This window comes from Chanodichthys erythropterus, chromosome 10, assembly GCF_024489055.1.
Source record: "Chanodichthys erythropterus isolate Z2021 chromosome 10, ASM2448905v1, whole genome shotgun sequence".
Classification (NCBI taxonomy): Eukaryota; Metazoa; Chordata; class Actinopteri; order Cypriniformes; family Xenocyprididae; genus Chanodichthys; species Chanodichthys erythropterus.
In genome coordinates this window covers 32,556,236-32,576,245 of record NC_090230.1, presented here as the reverse complement: position 1 = coordinate 32,576,245, position 20,010 = coordinate 32,556,236, and the positions used below count along the sequence as shown (strand labels likewise).

Genomic DNA, 20,010 nt, shown 5'->3' with positions numbered 1-20,010 from the left:
TGTACATTTATATGTAGCCTACATTAAGTGGTAGTTTCAAATGAACTATCACCATCATGCACTTAATGAAGATATGTACATTGATGTTAATTAAAAGATTAGTTCACTTTCAAAAATATTCTTCCTGATAATTTACTCACCCCCATATTTTTTTTTTGAAAGTGAACTAATCCTTTAAGCACTATTGTATTGTGAGTCAATCATGATAAAATCTTGCGCTAATTATAAAAAGATTAATTAGCATTATATAATGCTAAAATGGTTGATGGGATAGTTTGTAGACAGACTGGGAAACAGACTAGAACCTGCAGAAGAGGATTAGGGCCAAGCAATAATAAAAAAATAAAACCATCTCGAGATTAACGTTGTTAAATTTTGAGAAAAAAGTAGAAATAAAATGTTGAGAATAAACTCATTAAATTACGAGAAAAAACTTGTTAAATTTCGAGAAAAAATCGAAAAATTACGAGAACAAATTCGTTAAATTATGAGAAAAATTTAAAATTTCAAGAAAAAAGTCGAGATAAAATGTTGAGAATAAACTCGTTAAATTTTGAGAAAAAAATCATTAAATTTCTAAAATAAAGTCGAGATAAAATGTTGAGAATAAACTCATTAAATTACAAGTTTATTCTCAACATTTTATCTTGACTTTTTTCTCGAAATTTAATGACATTTTTCTCATAATTTAACAAATTTGTTCTCGTAATTTAATGACTTTATTCTCAACATTTTATCTCGACTTTTTTCTCTAAACTTAACGACATTTTTTCTAGGAATTTAACAAGTTTATTCTCAACATTTTATTTAGACTTTTTCTCGAAATTTTACACATTTTTTCTCGAAATTTAACAACTTTAATCTCGAGAAGGTTTAATTTTTTTTGTTATTGCTTGGCCCTAATCCTCTTCTGTAAGAACCTGCTAAGAGCAAAGCGTTTTAGGATGATTTTAATTTTTTAGCAGTATATTTAAAAAAAAAAAGATATTAAAAATTCTGCAGGATTATTATGGCTTTAATTTGCCCATGGGTGTGAATTAGGGACATTTGTTGGACTATTTACCATATCTATGCTTTTTATGTGGACATGGACTAGGGACTTTTATTTTCTCTTTCACGAACGTGCACCGTGCACCTAGAGCCCTTGCTAGAGTCTTTTGTTTTGCGTACGTCAGCTTTTATGCGTGTTTATGAGGGACTTTTATTTCTCCAAAAATTATTTTTCCATGTCCGCTTTCGTGAATATGGACCTGAGACTTGTATTTTGTGCGCATCAGCTAATATGGGTGTGAGTGAGGCGCTTTTATTTTGAAATGCCGCTTTCTGCCAGCTAGCAAGTTTCTGAAAAAAAATCCTCGGATAGTTGTGATCTGATTAAATACGTTACCTTCTGTAAACCTGGACTATCCTGAATGCCAGCGATATTATAATTCATAATACAAATAGCAATTATTTTAATTTCCATAATAGCACGCCAGAGACACCGTTGTCAGTTTAGACAAATAACGTTAAATAAAAGTTATTCTGACCTGTTTAGATTAGCTGTTAGCGGATTAGCTTCAGTCTTGGCTGTTTTAAACAAAGCAGGTAAGAATGACAATTATTTATGTTTATATATAATGTCACATCTTACATTATCGAAACGGTTTAAGAAAGATTAAGATTAAGAACGATTATTTTGGAGACATCGGGCAATTTTAGAGCTAGCATGACTGCTAAGCAGCTGTTAGTCATCAGCCTGTTGAACTGTATTGAATTATAATGATGACACATCAGAATAGAGGCTAAAACAACCTATTTATAAACCTTCTGATGATCTGATACGAGGTTTCCATGTGTTGGGAACCTTTCTAGAGGCCCTGCGTGCCCTTATCTGTTATATATGGGTGTGGTGTAGTGGTTAAAGATCAAGGTGGCAACTAAAAGGTTGTAGGTTCAAACCCCATGAACCATTGTGTTCTTGATCATAACCAGGGAATCTAATGGTGTCACTTTGGATCTAAGCTAAATGACTGCTGTGTTTGGTATAATCAGTACAAGTCAATCATTGATATGTCTGAATAATCAATAATTCACATTATCATAAAATAATGTGTCGTTTTTGTTGATATGTCGTTGCAGGTCCTGCCCAGAAACACCATGAAACTCTACAGTCTGAGCATCTTGTATAAAAGCTCAACGAAGACCAACCTGTTGAAGGCGGCGTACGATCTGTCATCATTCAGTTTCTTCCAGAGATCCAGGTACATCTAGGAAGTCTTGTACATATGTCACTGTTTGCTTTTATTAAAGGGACCCAAAAATGAAAATTCGGTCATCATTTACTCACCCTTAAGTTGTTCCAACCCTGTATGAATTGTGCTGAACACAAAAGAAGATATTTTGAAGAATGTCGGAAATGGTCCCCATTGACTTCCATGGTATTTTCTTCAAGTCAATGGGGTCCATCAACTGTTATCATTGCAGCTGACTGCAAACTATAAACTGATTTTTTTTTTTTCCCAGTGTTCAGGAGTTCATGACATTCACCAGCGCTCTGATCGTTGAGCGTTCGGCATTAGGAAGTCGTGCGTCTGTCAAAGAGCAAGGTCAGAGATAACATGATCAAGATGAAGTCTTACATGTTTCTTCCTGGCCTCATTGTAGCTGTTGAGTTTATTTGTAGCTTGTGCAGGATGAAGGACTAGTTATTAGGTTTACTGTGTTATTAAAGGCCCAAACTGATCAGCTGAGCTTCTGAGGGCCTCAAAATCACTTTAATAGAGTGATACAGAATGCATCCCCTTATGAAAAATAAGTATACTTTAGGATATTTTTAAAAAGAGTACAAATTATGGGAATAATATACTTAAGTGCAACCTGAATGTAATGTTTTCTGACAATTAATTGCAATTAAATGTTTTAAATTTGCATTAAATGCAGTTAACTGCACTTAAGTAGGACTAAAGTACAGAAAGTAAAAAAACATGTAATTTCTGTTGAAACTTGTATGTCATGTATTTTAATATATTTGTAAGGATGAACTGCTCATAAAAGCATGTTTTTCTCTGTTAGAGTACTTGTGTCACGTTTACGTGCGGAATGACAATCTCGGTGGCGTTGTGATCGCAGACAGTGAATATCCCTCCAGAGTCTGCTTCACTTTACTGGATAAGGTGCATCTTGTTGACTTTCAGCTTCTCATAACCAATACTAATAATATTAGCAAGATGAATACTGACAGTTATTATTATTATTTTAGCTTGAGAAAGCAAACATTCTGATATACTTTAGCTTTATCTATCTATCTATCTATCTATCTATCTATCTATCTATCTATCTATCTATCTATCTATCTATCTATCTATCTATCTATCTATCTATCTATCTATCTATCTATCTATCTATCTATCCATCCAGCATCCATCCGTCCATTTATATCATCCATCCATCTATATAACCATCCATTCATTTATATATATCCATCCATCTATACATCCATCCATCCATCATCCATGCATCCATCCATCCGTCCATTTATATATTCATCCATCCATCCATCCATGCATTGTTCAATATATCATCCATCCATCCGTCTATTTATATATCCATCGATCTATTCTATATATCCATCCATCCATCTATATATCCATCCATCGCTCCATCCATCCATCATTCTATATATCATCCATGCATCCATCCATCCATCTATTTATATATCCATCCATCCATCTATATATCCATCCATCGCTCCATCCATCCATCATTCTATATATCATCCATGCATCCATCCATCCGTCCATTTATATATTCATCCATCCATCCATTGTTCTATATATCATCCATCCATCCGTCCATTTATATCATCCATCCATCTATATAACCATCCATCCATTTATATATCATCCATCTATACATCCATCCATCCATCCATCCATCCATCCATCGTTCTATTTATCATCCATGCATCCATCCATCCGTCCATTTATATATTCATCCATCCATCCATGCATTGTTCAATATATCATCCATCTATCCGTCTATTTATATATCCATCGATCTATTCTATATATCCATCCATCCATCTATATATCCATCCATCGCTCCATCTATCCATCATTCTATATATCATCCATGCATCCATCCATCCTTCCATTTATACATTCATCCATCCATCCGTCTATTTATATATCCATCCATCTATTCTATATATCCATCCATCGCTCCATCATTCTATATATCATCCATGCATCCATCCATCCGTCCATTTATATATTCATCCATCCATGCATTGTTCTATATATCATCCATCCATCCGTCTATTTATATCTCCATCCATTCTATATATCCATCCATCCATCCATCTATATATCCATCCATCGCTCCATCCATCCATCATTCTATTTATCATCCATCCATCCATCCGTCCATTTATATATTCATCCATCGTTCTATATATCATCCAGCCATCCGTCTATTTATATATCCATTCATCCATTCTATATATCCATCCATCTATATATCATCCATCGCTCCATCCATCATTCTATATATCATCCATGTATATATCCATCCATCCATCATTCTATATATCCATCCGTCCATCTATACATCTATCCATTCTATATATTCTACATATCCATCCAGTCTACAGACTTTACTATCTATTTATTATTAGTATAAAGACAGTACAATAAAAACCATAATGTGTCAATTTAAATGTCTATTTTAATATAAAATATAATTTAAAATAATATTTTAAAAATGGAGATTTTTATTGATTATGCGTCATCATTTTCTCTCTTAACCGGGTTTGTGGTTGTCTGTAGGTGTTGGATGAGTTCTCCAAGCAGGTGAACAGTATAGACTGGCCTTCTGGATCACCTGCGACCATTCAGTACACGGCACTGGACGGCCATCTGGCTAGATACCAGGTGTGACAACAATGAAAATAATAACGAAACGGCTTCAGCAAGATAAGCCATGTTGTGGTCAATATTTTTATTCAATGGATTTAAGGGAACTTGATTTGTAAACGCAGCACTTTTTATTACATCTAACAGTTTATTTCCTGTTCTGCAGAATCCACGTGAGGCTGATGCTATGACCAAAGTGCAAGCTGAACTGGACGAAACCAAAATTATTTTGGTGAGCAGGCTTTTTTTGCAGTCCTTGTTTTTTGAATACATTGGCATTTGCATTTAATTTAATGTGTTTCTCCAGCACAACACGATGGAGTCACTGCTGGAGAGAGGAGAAAAACTGGATGATTTAGTTCAGAAATCAGAGCATCTGGGAAACCAATCAAAAGCCTTTTATAAAACGGTCAGTACTTTACATGCACATGAAACACAGCAGCAGGACATGCAATTTATTGCTTGTTTCATTAATGTCAATACCATTATACAAATTTAAAGCTTCATTATGTTTTCTTATTGCTCATACTTGTGCCAAGTGTGTGATGTTAATGTTACTGTTTTTTATGTTCTAGGCACGCAAGCAGAACTCATGTTGTGAGGTCATGTGATCGCGATGAAGTATCTGATTGGACTGGACTCTTCGGCCACCTCTCCTCTCTGATTTTCTATTTTTTTCCCCTCTCTTTCTCTCTGTCCTGGTGTGGGCTGGTGCTTTTATCATGCAGCAGTCATAGCGAATACATGAGAGAAACCATCCAACGGTATACAATGACAGGCTCAGAGGGGGCTGATTTCCCATGATGCACCACACTTACTCTGCCGTCGGTTTTCATGTTGTGTGAGAACTTGGTTTTCTTCAGCGGTTCCTCAGGGTCTGGCACAAGCTCAAAACGGATACGGATAAAAGCATAGAGGGGCTCGAGTCAAACGTCCCCGCTGTGCCTTAGACACAAGTGTGTTGATATCAGACTGTTTATTTAGCCTTATCAACGAGAACATGTGAGTGAAAATGCTGCAATCTCTATATTTAAACCCATTATTCGGCTTTGGCAGTTTTGAAGCGCCTTGTAGAGTGAACATGTAGCGTGAATTCTTTTTTAAATGTGACAACAGTAAACGATGTGTTAAATATCGATGTGTTTGGATTCTCAATCCTCAATATTGTGCACCCCATGAGTGACTGACCAAATTAAAAGTCTGTTTGTGTACTATTCTAATACTTTTTTCTCTTGAAAATGTAAATAAATAACTGAATCATATTGGCCTTGGTTCCCTGTATCTTAATTTTTTTTTTTTAATGCTTTGTCAGTGCACATATGAAACATTCCTACAGTATTTTTATTTGATTATAAGTAAACCAGCTGGTGGTTCGTAAAGAACATGTATTGTGATATTTGAGAGTAATAATAAAGCCTTAAAGTGTGGTTTACTGTGAAATCAGCCCCCTTGATCCTCGTGCGACGGTAAACGCGGTTGTGAGTGTAAATCTGTGCTGTGTTAGTGATTGTGTTTGGTCACATGACTCTCGCTGGACTTCTCAAATGCTGTATCCAATCTAATGATGCTTTGCTGCTAACAGCCTCAAGGCTCCTGGTTTAAAATTAATGTGCTTTTTCTCTTGTTGTAAAGCTTAAATATAGATGCACAAAAGTTTGGGGTAAAACCAGCATTATCTGGGTGAACCCGTGAAGAACATGTCCAGGGACCGGTTGCATAAACTGAATACTAGTCTTCAAATTTAGTCTAAACTTTTTTATCAAGACTGCTTCTAACTTTTTAAAGCCAGTTATGTAAAATGGTAGATTGGTCTAGTTGGAAAAGACTGATTACCGCTTGGTTAACTGCTAGTTGGTCATGGTTTGTCCTTCATGCACTCAACTGTCACAGTTTTAAAGGGGTCCTACAATGCCTCTTTTCACAAGATGTAATGTAAGTCTCTGGTGTCTCCAGAATGTGTCTGTGAAGTTTCAGCTCCAAATCGCCCACAGATCATTTATTATAGCTTGTCAAATTTGCCCCCATTTGGGTGTGAGCAAAAACACATGCTGTTTTGTGTGTGTCCCTTTAAATGCAAATGAGCTGCTGCTCCCGCCCCCTTTCCAGAAGAGGGCGGAGCGTTAACAGCTCAACAACAACAAAGCTGGAGAATCTCACGCAGACGAAATGAGGATTGTCAGTAACGGTGTTCAGCCTTACATTGTTCAAACCGGAGTCGACACTGATGGAGAGACTCAGGAAGAAGCTACAACTATTAGAATCCACTAGTATGTGTCGTCATATTAATCTTTTGTGCAAATCCAGCATTGAATTGATCCTCGTTTGTGAAGCAGTCCGGCGTAAAATGACAGCATGTCAACAACACTCTACTACAACAACTCTTCCTCTTCTCTAAAGCAGCCCAACATGGCCCCACCCCCTTTGTTGTGTTCTCGGAGGCGGGGTTTATGTAAATTTTAGGGTTTGTGATGTCACCAACCCAGAAAGAAGCTTGTTGTAGTCCCTACCAGCCGTTTGTTGTAGTCCTTAAAAAGAGATTTCTGTGTAAGAAAATATCTCCTTTGCATTGAACTTTGAGTGTCGTAACTTTGCTGATGTTGTTTATGCTCAAACTGCAACATTACACACTAACTAAAGTTAAAAAAGTGAAATCATATTCAAGGATCCCTTTAATTACATAGCAGAGGGGGAGGGGTTTCAGACTCTGATGTTGGATGACAAAATAACATTCATATACAACACGGTTGAGTGCATAGTGTATAGTCATTTATATAGTCTTAACTTAGTAGCTAAGTTTATGCAACTGGCCCTAGGTCTTATTTTACTCCAAAATCATAATATTTTTATTATTATTTATTTAAAAAAAAAATTACATTTTGGACCAATCATTTTTTTAATTGTAACAATTAAGCACAAATTCCCTTGATTTTTCATTAACATAATGTATTTTTTTTTTAAATAGTAAAGCACATATATGCCATGACATTTATTGTACTGCCTTTATGCGGATTTAAATTACAAGTTTAAAAATTTTTAAAGACACAATATGTAAGATTTTTGGATTAAAATATCCAAAAACCACTAGAACAGTGTTATATTTTTTGTTGACTTGTGTACTTACATTATCCCAGATTTTTTCAATCCAGAGAAGTAAGCAATTTTAACCAGGACATTTTCAACACACTCAAATGTATCTAATATGATGAACAGTGCTGTGTTACTCCAGCAGAAGAATCTGAAGCGGCGACTGCGGCATAATAAAAGTTCGCTCCAGCGGCCTCGTTCAGCTTCATATTACAGTAATGTTAATAATCTAATCTGTGAGCATGATTTCTTCCCGTCTGATTATTTTCCCGACTGTGACATCTCCCATGATTCTGCACTCAATCTTGGGGTCATCATGCTACGCCTTTATTTTGAATAGGCGACCTCAAGTGGCGAAAATGTACATATTGTGCCTTTAATACACACAAAAAAGTTTAAAACAGTTGTGAATAATGGAAATTAATTTGGAATATGTTTTACAGTAATGAGAATTTAAGGGTGAAATGTGCTTAATCGTGATGAAAATGTCTTAAAATATGCTTTATTTTGTTTATGCAAAATAGACATTTTTTGTGGTGAAATATAACCCAATCCATGTTTTTCATGGGATTCACTCACTTGTTTTTCAGTAGATAGATGTATATATACTGTACCAGCTGGCACTAGAGGAAAGTTTTGTATGATTGACGTGATGAACTCCAGAATCTACACATCTTAAACTCATCACTACAATATGTTCAGACGCTAATGTTGTGGTTTTTATACGTCACTAGAGGTGGACTGAAATTTCTTACTCCATGGATTGTCGTGTGTGTGTGTGTCGATGTTTATGTTCAGTGAACACTTGTTCTGTGTTTGCTTTTGAATGGTTGAGATGTTTCAACACAGGAAACATGACAGTGTTATACTCACATTTAAATGTGTGCGCTCAAATCTGCCCTCTGCAATAGACAAGTTACACTTCAGGTGTACGACTAACTAACTAACCAATTGATAAACTAGTGTAAGACCTTTTGAGGTGCCTTCTTCTGGTAATTGCCATTGCCAAATTATTGCTGGCTCATTTTAGAAGAATCCAAGCATTTAGTGATGTTTAAAAATAATTGTTCCCCTTCACATACTCATTAATTGTACTAAAATTGAACATGTTGACTAATAATAAATATTTGGCATTAACAAAACATGCCTTTCATCAGTTTTTAACCAGTAACCTGCACCAAAGCTAGTCTGTTGTGTTCTTGTGAGTTGATGTGGACATCAAAGTACAACTGCAGGATCTGTTTGTCCATTTATATGGATATAAAAGGTTTATTTTAGTCAATAAACATATTTCATATTCAGTGTTAATGAAACAATATTCCAATGTATATTTCAAACATGCAGTGAGACAGGGTGATAGTCACAGTTCACTGCCCGTTATCAAAGTGTCCAGATGATTAGTTACATCAAGATTTCCTCAACATCCCAATCCGATCCCAATGTCTCTGAAGCTGTCAGGATTTCCCAGCCTTCTTTTCACCGCGCTTCTTCGTGTAGCGAAAACTCTTCAGTGGATTTTTGCCTTTGAAATTCTTGTGCTAATGCAACAAATAGAAAAGATCTGTTTTTATGCACAATTCAAGTCCTATCAAGTATTCAACATCCCATTATTATATCTAGGGCTGCCCCCTAATAGTTGACCAAACATTAGTCATTGAGAGGCTTAGTCGACTAAATTTTAATTAGTCCGTTGGTCGCAGAAAATAAAAACTACACAGGAAGTGGCAAAGTCATGCGGTCTGTGACGGGCACATCATTAACTCGGCCCATGTGTTAAATACAGTATGTTCGCCTTTCATTCATCACCTCCAAAGATGGCTTATATTCAAAATGTAAGTAGTAAACTAAAGTTAGTCACTTAAACATGGCCACTCACTCTAATGAAAATCTAGATAAATGTGGAAGCTAAATTAGTACCGCACTTACTGCATAATGTTTAAAGGTGCAGTAAATGATTTTTGAAATCAGAGCAGACAAACACAGCCTTCCCTTCATTGCTCCGCCCCCAAATGCACAAATATCATAGCTGAAGAGAAGCAAGATAGTGCTTCGTTAAAAATAAAGCGAAGATGACGAACAAACAACAAGGAAGAAGTAAGAGTTGACCAAAGTTACTGACGTATGGAGCAGAAACAACGCTTTTCTAATATATTAACGCGGGTCCTAAAGCTCTTGCCTGATCATAACCCTTCTTTTCCCAGTGATATTCCTGAACTTTTGTCTTTTTAATGTCTCTCAGCCATCGCTCTTTCTACAGTCTTTCTTCAAATCTCCCTCTTGCTCACTCTCTCTCCTCCCCCTTCATGAGTGGACACGCCCACTACTGCTGATTGGCTCACACTCTCTCCTCCCCATGATGAATGGACACACCTCCTACTGCTGATTGGCTCACTCTCTCTCCTCCCCCTTCATAAATGGACACACCCCCTACTGCTGATTGGCTCACTCTCTCTCCTCCCCCTTCATAAATGGACACTCCCCCTACTGTTAATTGGCTCACACTCTTTCCTCCCCATCATGAATGGACACGCCCCTACTGTTAATTGGCTCACACTCTTTCCTCCACATCATGAATGGACACGCCCCCTACTGCTGATTGGCTCACACTCTTTCCTCCCCATCATGAATGGACACGCCCCCTACTGCTGATTCACTCACTCTCCTCCCCATCATGAATGGACACGCCCCCTACTGCTGATTCACTCACTCTCTCTCCTCCCCCTTCATAAATGGACACTCCCCCTAGTGCTGATTGGCTCTCTCTCCTCCCCCATCATAAATGGACACGCCCCCTACTGCTGACTGCCCTCCCCTCTCCCCCATCATGAATGGACACGCCCCCTACTGCTGATTGGCTCACTCTCCTCCCCCATCATGAATATACACGCCCCTACTGCTGATTGGCTCACTCTCCTCCCCCATCATGGACACGCCCCTACTGCTGATTGGCTCACACTCCTCACCATCATGAGTGGACACGATGATAAAGTTTGTTTTCTCACCTTGAAGCTGCTCAGCATCACTCCACTTGCTTTAAACCTCTTTTTCCTCCTTTGTTTTAGAGGATTGACGAGACTTTTCAACGTTTCTGGGACTGAAACGGAGAAGAAAAATGTGTTTTTGAGGTCCATTTGTCTGTGCGTCCAATATACAGACCAATTAAAAGGCAATTGCTCCTTACTCAGGTAATCGGGCACGTTCTTCATGTGAGGTTTGATGACGGCGGGATGAAGGTCTTTGTCGTGTCGTAGCAGCTGCAGGTCTCTGGGATTGTCTTCAAAGTACGTCTGTCAGATAAAGGAAATTAGTTACTACAGACAGTCAACATTAGAGATGAACTGGTTGAAATGAGGCGTGTTTACAGAGCACAAACCTTGAGTTTCTCTGAATTGAGCAGCTCTTGTTTGATCTCCTTCAGTCTGGCCTCTTTCACTGCCTGCTTTGTGACCGATCTCATGGCATCCTGGGTAAATCATACCATACAAGTGACTTCAGGCAAACCAAACCAGAAATACAGCTTCTGTACGATACGAGGACACAAACATACCCGACATCGGTATCTGAATCCCTCGATTTCCTCCATTTTAAACTCGTACGGCTTCAATACACATTCTGTGTCTGTAAACAGAGGAATACATTTGCTTGTGAAAAACTGTCTTAAAACATCCAAGTGTTCTTTTCTTCCTTCTTATCTGCAACATTTGCATAAAAGATTACAATAAACATTTAAAGATATTTAAAGGGATAATATTCTAAACAATGCCAGCTTTTTATTTTTAATAATATAATTTTAATGTTAGTTAATAATATTAGGTTTTAAAGAGTGCAAACAGGCATAATTTAGTTTTCCATGACTACTGTAAAATAAATATCTTCTGAAGCCTGTGACTTTTACCTCCAGTAAGAGCGTCTTCAACCTCCGTGAACGTTGGGAGTTCTGTATGAGATATGAAGGACAGCGCAGTGCCGGGATTATTCGCACGAGCCGTTCTAAAGGGAAGCAGGGGAAAAGAGGATTAATTCATATTATTGTAGAATAAATCTGAATGTATTAAAATCATTTTTGTTAATTTAAATAAAGCTGAAATAAAATATAGATATTACAATAAAAACAAAATCTTAAACGGAAATTAGAAATAACTAAATGAAATAAAATAAGTTTATGTTGAAGTACTAAAGTTTCTGAAACTGAAATAAATATAAATGAATGCTAAATAGAATTAAAAAAATAGACTATAAAAATTTTAAAAAGCACATAAAATTACTAAAAAAGAGAAAATATAAAAATAAGTAAATCAACTAAAACTAAATCCATAACTATTAAAATAATTTTCATTAATTTAAATAAAGCTGAAATAAAATAAAATATAAATATTAGATGAAAAACTTAAAATCTTAAAAATTAGAAATAGCAACTGAAAAAAAAAAAAATCTAAAACTGAAATAAATATAAATTCATGTTAAAAATATAAAAAAAAAAATAGACTATAAAAAATGACAAAAGCGCATAAAATTACTAAAACTGAAAATATAAAATAAGTAAATCAGTATGTTAACTAAAACTAAATTTATAACTATTAAAATAATAAAGTTATCAGATCATAACCATCAGTGTACCTGCCGACACGGTGAATGTAGGAGTCGACTGAAGTGGGAAAATCAAAGTTGATCACATTAGACACGTTGTGAAAATCGATCCCTCTGGAAACACCATATTCCCTGTCTTTGCCTCTGGGAGGACAAAACAAAAGTCAGTATTAATGTTTAAATCTGAAACCATTTACAATCTTATTTCATATTTTAAATGTTTCATGCATTTCATTTGCTAGTAGGAACACATACTTTCCACTTTTCCCAAAGTTCTTTTTCTTCTTTCCTCCCTCCTGTGTTTTCTTGGAACTTCCAGCGGGATTCTCTAGTCCTTGTTCGTCTGTGGCGATAATGTAATTGTAGAAGCCCTGATTAAACTGAGAGATAATGTGACACCTGAAAAAAACAAAATAAAAGTAAGTACATCGAATGCAACATGAAAACACGTATTGACAATATTCACAGAATAATAATAATTATAGATATTACTTGTTGATAGTTCATGATGTTCATGAAAATTGAACCAGAACATCTTCAAACCATGCTGACAAAAAATTATAGATTCAGCCGATTCATCAAACCATTCTCAACGCAGTGCCACCTAGTGGTCAGAAGATATGAAAAACAGATAATTTTTGCTTATATATATTATTTTTTGCTTATTTTTGCATTGATGTATTGCTACGAAACTCTGTATGTATCTTTGGCACCATGCCAGTACTCAAAATGTTTTGGGGCAGCACAATCATGTGGTCAAAAGTTATAATTAAATTCCCAAAAATTTTAATAACTTTAGAATAAATTAACCTATTGTAATGAAAAACTTGTCATGCCAAGAACATAGATACCAATTTTGCCATATTTGGCCAAACTTCCTTTCCGCCATTTTTATTTTCTTTAAAAACATACTTTTTTGAACTCCTCCTAGACTGTTTGTCTGATTTTCACCAAATTCGAGTCAGATCATCTTCAGACTGTGCCGACAAAACTTATGGATTTCGTGTCGACAGACAAAACCGTTTTCGTATGCCGCAGCAGTGATGTTGAGGCATGATACCAAGACTCTTGCAATGCTTTGGCATATTGACACCAAACTTGTCACCTGCACATAAATTTGGTAACAGCGACACCTATTGGTCGAAACTGATAAACCATTCATTCGTTATTATTGACTGTATTTATGATGTTTCAGCTAATTTGCTTAAAATGATCTTAATAGGTCTTTAATTTGGTCATTGTTGCAGTTGGTCTGATGCTCACAGCCATGTGACTTTTCATGCAGACTTTGTGCTTGGCCCCGATAATTGCTGCTTGCAGCTATATTTATTATTATTTCAGTTTTTCTATTATTTTCAGTTAGTATTTTAGTGCCTCAACTTCCACTTATTTCAGTTAGCTGCCAATGCAACATTTCTACTTTTTGTTTAGTAGAATGTTTTTGATACAATTTACCAGAATTTGGGTCATTTAAAGGTGCAGCATGTAGGATTTCTGTCCGCAAGAGGCCTAGTGAGGAATCTTGGGACATGTGATCTTTACCTCAATGGACGGTGGAAAAGAATAGGGATAGGACTTGGGAAGAAATCATGTTCATGGATGTGATTATTAACGTTACTGTAATGTGAAGCAGAGCAGGAGCAAGTGTTGTGGAGCTGAACGAGGAGCTGGAGCGATTGATCAACACACGCCTCACGAGCAGAGGGACTTTTATTATGACACAGTTGCTGGCGCCGCTACCGCTTTTCCGGTCATGAGTATGAGGAAACACAGCTCTGTTTATCATATTAGATACATTTGAGAGTGTTGAAAATGATGTTATAACGTTACTTTGAGCGTTCGCTCGGCGGCTGCTGTGAGACACTGTTACACACTGCAGTAAGATAGATCCATTTTACAATATCATATTAAATGCTGGATGATTGTGTTGATAAATGACATGCAATTAATTTTAAAACGTATTGTATGATGGAGAAAATTCTGTATTACTGTTACTAAAAATAAAGCTGCATCTGATTATGCTATGTTAGCTACTTGACGAAATAGTGTTTTTCTCTGAGGCATGGTAAAGCATGAGACTCGCAAAAAATCAAGAAAATTAGATTTAAACAATGAGACTAAACGTGTTGAGCTATATAACAATAATTAGTTTTCTGTCTATAAATAGATCAAAACAGCTGTTCCATTGTCTATTAAAATGTGTAATATATTAAAGCATCTTTTGGGTAACGCGGGTATGACGCAATTGACAGGTGACTCCTCACACGTCCCGGAGCCTTGGTTAAAATTGCAATTTTCTCACGATTTACTAATAGCTGAAAACATTTGGGATATTTTAAGTACTCAAGTGAACAAAATATATAACACTGGCCTAGTGGTTTTGGGATATTTTACTGCAAAATTCTTACATATTGCACTTTTAAATGCAATCTTTGATTTCTGTTATTTTGTCATTTTCACTGAATAAAATATATATGTATAAAAAAGGTTTTTCCATCTATTTACATTTATTTCAGCTTTATTTCAATCATTTTTAATAGTTTTAGTTCATGATAATATCCCTGGAAGTGAATCGACACAGCAACGCTGACTCGGCCAATGGCGGGACTATCTAATGGTGCAGAAATGGCACACTGCAGCTTTAAAAAGAAATAAACCCACCTGGACTGAACCGGCAATTCAGAGTTCAGGACACAAGCAGGGATGCTGAACTGCTCCAAAAACAGCTTGAGCCGGTAACAGCGGGTCACTTCCCCAACGAATATGAGCGTCTTCCCTCGAACCAGGCCGAGCTTCAGGAGGGTGTAAATGAGCAGGAACTTATCCTCCTCCTCACATTTGATGCTGTACTGCTGGAGCTGAGAGCTGTCGGGCAGCTGAGAACCCTCGAGCTTCAGCGTCACCTACAACAGGTGGAGGAAGACTATCAGATCCAGCCAATGCACACACGCTGCTACTGCTTCTCTGCTTCTGCACTCACCGGATTGTGGAGGACGAGCTCTTTCAGGGCCTGAACGTCGTCATTCAGCGTGGCCGACATGAGGAACGCCTGGTAGATCTTGGGTAAGTGACTGCAGAGGTGAACAGAGACAAAAACTACCTTTAAAAAAAGTGACGTGGAGGAATAAGACTCTTTTCTAGCGAAACGATCAGTCATTTCCAAAAAAATAAAAATAAAAATGTACTTTTTAACCACAAATGCTTGTCTTGCACTGAAAAACATTTTCTTCTCCAACTTCAAAATCGTCCGACATCGTTGTTTTTTTTGTAAAGGCCGTTTGACTTGGTCTTTTGCTTTGTAAACACTGGATTGGTTCTTCCGCCTACGTCACATGTGACCTGTCCAACGTGATTACGTAATGCATGGTGCATCGCAGAGCAGTGCAAGATGAGCATTTGTGGTTAAAAAGTATATAAATTTTTGTTTATATTTTAAAAAATGACCGATGGTTTCTCTAGATAAGACTCTTATTCCTCATCTGGGATCGTGTAGAGCTCTTTGAAGCTGCACTGAAACTGACATTTGGACCTTCAACCCGTTGAACCCCAGTGAAGTCCACTATATGGAGAAAAATTTTACCTTCATTTCTTTTCGACTGAAGAAAGAAAGACAAACATCTTGCATGACATGAGGGTGAGTAAATGATCAGGAAATTTGAATTCTGGAGTGAAATAATCAGGCTTGGCATTTAAAATAAATGTTTATAATGAATGCCGCTACAATTTATGTTAGTTTTATTTTTCATTCCTGTTCTGTTCTGAATCCCATTTGTTGTGGATTTAGGGGAACTAAAATACACGTTTAATAAGTTGATAAAATTTGTAAACGATTTGTTTTTATTTACCAATACTTGACATTATTTTTTGAAAGTAATAATAAAATGTGACTTCTTTTTCTCTCAACGATGCGATTTTGACCCGGTCTGATTTTTTTCCGCTGTTTTACAAATTAATAAAGCTAACAAGACACGTACCACAGCAGGCTTTTAAGGTCTGCCTCAAACCCGAACGAGAAGAGAAGATCAGCCTCGTCGATGACCAGCATCTCTAATGAAGAGTGCAGCTGCAGGTTCTGGGCGTTAATGTGAGCCTGAACACGGGACGGCGTGCTGACCACAATATCCGGCTTCTCCATTAAAATGGGCCTGTGGAGGACAAAGAATTGTAATGTTTCTTGGAATTAATAACATTTAATTTCACTTAGAATGACACTTGAGATCTTAAATGAGCTTGAATGAGACTTGGTTATTATTGTTAAAGGGGTCCTATTCTGCTTTTTTACAAGTTCATCTTTCTTTAGTGTGTAATGTTGCTGTTTGAGCATGAAAAAGCTCTGCAAAGTCCCTCCAAATGCAGTTCTTCTTTATATCAGTGTCAGTGTTTCTGAACTCCCTGAAACGCCTCCATTGTAGTCTTGAGTTTTCTTCACAATATTCCTCATTTAAATAATTTATATGCAGAATAAAGGGGCGGGGCCTAGTTGAGTTAGTTAGTAGTGTGTTGAAACTGGCAGTTATGATAAGGGGCGGGACATTTCCCAAACACACTCAAAGCACTTATCCAATCACAACACACTGCTCCAGCCGACCAATCAGAGCACATTGTGCTTTTCAGAAGGAGGGGCTTCATAGAGACAGGAACTAAATAGAGCGTTACTGACAGACTGGGAAGAGAGGAGCTGCAACAATGGAGAATATGAGGAAAATAATCAACATTCAAGCATGAAAACCTGTTCTAGGTAGAGCCCAAAAACAAAATTAAGACTTGAGCATAATAGACCCCTTTAACTACAACTAAAACTGAAAAAGCTGAAATAAAATAAAATATAAATATTAGATGACATAAATTGAAATAAATTTTTTTTACCTAAATAATAATATTAAAAATGACAAAAGTACAAAAAATAAATAAACTAAAATAAACTGTAAATATTAACTAAATTAATATTAACTAAAAATATTAATAAATACAATAATAGTATATAAAACACTACTAAAATATCACTGAACTTGAGTTTTACTTCCTGCATTCAACATTTTGAATCTCTATAGAGGTTGTTTTGTTGAAATAATAGTTCCTTTGATTTATAAAACTAAAAAGTAATTTCTAATGCATTTCAAACATACATACATTTTAGGAAATATATCATCAAATCTTATATCTAATTTAGTTCCTTATGTAGACAATTTATCACATTTGCTCAGTCCAAGATGAGCAGCACTTGATAAACAGTGATTTGCTGTAGTACTGACTTCTGTGCCGATAGATCCGCCTTCCCAGAGATGTCGGCCACTCGCACGTCTCTGCCGCAGTACGCAGTGAGCTGTCGGATCATGGTTTGGACCTGCTGGCCCAGTTCTTTAGTCGGGACCAGGACTAGAGCTCTAATCTGCTGCTCACGTACAGTCTGCTCACAGCAAACCAACAACATCAGTGACAACAAATGTTACTTGTTTCTGTCATTGAGGCTTAGTGTAAATGAATAAAAGCCACACATCACCTGTTTGGATGTGAGGATTCTTTGGATCAGTGGAACTGCATAGGCTGCGGTTTTTCCTGATCCGGTTCGGGCTCGGGCCAGCAGATCTTTCCCCTCCAGCGCCAGCGGGATGGCTTTCTCCTGGATGAGGGTGGGATGAGACCAGCCTAAATCGGCCAGAGCCTGAAAAACAAGAATACATCCTTCACAACTCTTGAAGGTGATCCAATCCCAAGTGGACAACACTGACGAATACAAGTGTAAACAGGATCCAAAATAATGTGAGCAAATCTGAAAATCCAAAATTATATATGAATATGTATGTGTGTGTGTATATTTATATATATATATATATATATATATATATATATACACACACACACACACACATATATATTATGCAAACATCACATCACGATTAATCGATTTGACAGCACTAATACAACTACATATATAATACACACACTCATGAGTATGTGTGTGTATATATATATATATATATATATATATATATATATATATATATATATACTTGTGTGTGTGTATACTGATATATCCTGTCATTCAAAAGGGCAGGAAAGTGCACTGAATTTTGTGTAAAGAAAATGCTAAGAAACCATTTTGATGTTCAATATTAATAGTAAATATATGAATTAATAACATTCAGAAAATTCAGAAATATTAATTTAATCTTCAGAATTTAATGTTTGGTTAAATTTAATGTTTGGTATTTAATGTTGGTTAATATTAATTTGAATAATGTGTTTATGTTTATAACTGATACCAGTTACTCTGAAACTAGTTGATGAAATGGAGAGAATAAAGTTTTTATTTGCATTTCTTTCAAAATATAGTAATTAAAAATATAATGATCAATTATTAATTATAATGAATTTATTATTAATTTAAAAAGGCAGAACCTCCAAACTATCGGTATCATTATAGGCGGATATCACTCTGAATTATCAGCTATTGGTGGAGAAATTTAATATCAATGCATCTCTAATAAATATTAATATTTTATATATAAATATAACACATTTTTGTTAAATATATACATGATATATATATATATATATATATATATACATGATATATATATATATATATATATATATATATATATATATATATACACACACACACACACACATTATGTAAACACAAAATGTATTATTATGCAACTATATTATTTTGGATATGATTAATCGCGATTAATCATGTGACAGCATTAATATATGTGAGTGTGTGTGTATATTCCGGTATATTCACACAAACATATATATAAATAATATACTTATACACATATATTATGTAAACACAAACTTTTATATTAGATGTGATTAATCACTAATACATGTGATTTACATGCACTTATATAATGTTTATATGTGTGTGCGTGTGTACATATTACCACAGTTTTACTGTACTAACTATAGTATTTCGACAGGAACTATGGTAAGTAACCAGAAAGCCATTTATGGTGAATTTGTTGAACCAGAATTAAATGTTTGTATACATCCTAATAAAACAGACAGAATAAAAATCATATAATGTTGAAGTAATCCATAAGAAATATATTTCAGAAATGACAGTGCTAATGTTAGCATGTAAATATAATGTCGAACCAGTCACTAAATACATTCAAACGGCACAAAACAAATCCTAGTGTCCGGTATTTCGAGAAAGACAGACTTTATATTATTAGCACAACTATTATTTCACCTTTAATAGCCGATCATCTAAGCCCATCTCATGAAATTGCAGTGTATCCACCTCCATCTTCACACGTGTGTTTGCGCACAGACGAGACGAGCGAGACATTGAACCCGCTGCGCCTCAGCGCCACCTATAGTAGTGGAAGAGAACTGCAGGTCAAACCACACGACGTCCCTTTGATACAAATACGACCGTCTGTGAAGAATAACAGAGTTTAGAAAACTATCTATGAATGTTTACGTCACA

At 35.9% G+C, this 20,010-nt stretch overlaps 2 protein-coding genes across 2 annotated transcripts; one reads left to right on the top strand and one right to left on the bottom strand.

Annotated features, from left to right (window-relative positions):
• The first annotated feature begins 1,304 nt into the window (after positions 1-1,304).
• ykt6 (YKT6 v-SNARE homolog (S. cerevisiae)) lies at positions 1,305-9,065 on the top strand. Its single transcript, XM_067397370.1, has 8 exons — positions 1,305-1,587; positions 2,122-2,243; positions 2,506-2,588; positions 3,055-3,155; positions 4,809-4,913; positions 5,062-5,127; positions 5,203-5,304; positions 5,471-9,065. Exons 2-8 carry the CDS (start codon positions 2,140-2,142, stop codon positions 5,504-5,506), a joined length of 597 nt encoding a protein of 198 aa, XP_067253471.1. The 5' UTR covers positions 1,305-1,587; positions 2,122-2,139; the 3' UTR covers positions 5,507-9,065.
• A 194-nt stretch (positions 9,066-9,259) lies between these two features.
• On the bottom strand, positions 9,260-19,894 carry ddx56 (DEAD (Asp-Glu-Ala-Asp) box helicase 56). The gene is made up of 14 exons (XM_067397369.1): positions 19,771-19,894; positions 18,067-18,228; positions 17,819-17,973; positions 16,541-16,711; positions 15,547-15,637; positions 15,228-15,469; positions 12,822-12,965; positions 12,597-12,710; positions 11,875-11,969; positions 11,527-11,597; positions 11,353-11,442; positions 11,161-11,266; positions 10,982-11,073; positions 9,260-9,517 (listed from the first exon to the last, which is right to left on the bottom strand). The coding sequence occupies exons 1-14, from the start codon at positions 19,867-19,869 to the stop codon at positions 9,434-9,436; spliced, it is 1,716 nt and encodes a 571-aa protein (XP_067253470.1). The 5' UTR covers positions 19,870-19,894; the 3' UTR covers positions 9,260-9,433.
• Positions 19,895-20,010: the final 116 nt, after the last annotated feature.

Excerpts from the sequence above, each read along its gene's own strand:
- ykt6 (XM_067397370.1), top strand. The coding sequence starts at position 2,140 with ATGAAACTCTACAGTCTGAGCATCTTGTATAAAAGCTCAACGAAGACC. Across the intron at positions 2,244-2,505 it reads AGTTTCTTCCAGAGATCCAG|TGTTCAGGAGTTCATGACAT; the intron begins GTACATCTAGGA and ends TTTTTTTCCCAG. Across the intron at positions 3,156-4,808 it reads GCTTCACTTTACTGGATAAG|GTGTTGGATGAGTTCTCCAA; the intron begins GTGCATCTTGTT and ends GGTTGTCTGTAG.
- ddx56 (XM_067397369.1), bottom strand. The coding sequence starts at position 19,869 with ATGTCTCGCTCGTCTCGTCTGTGCGCAAACACACGTGTGAAGATGGAG. Across the intron at positions 17,974-18,066 it reads GAATCCTCACATCCAAACAG|ACTGTACGTGAGCAGCAGAT; the intron begins GTGATGTGTGGC and ends TGCTGTGAGCAG. Across the intron at positions 11,598-11,874 it reads TGAAGACGCTCTTACTGGAG|ACACAGAATGTGTATTGAAG; the intron begins GTAAAAGTCACA and ends CTCTGTTTACAG.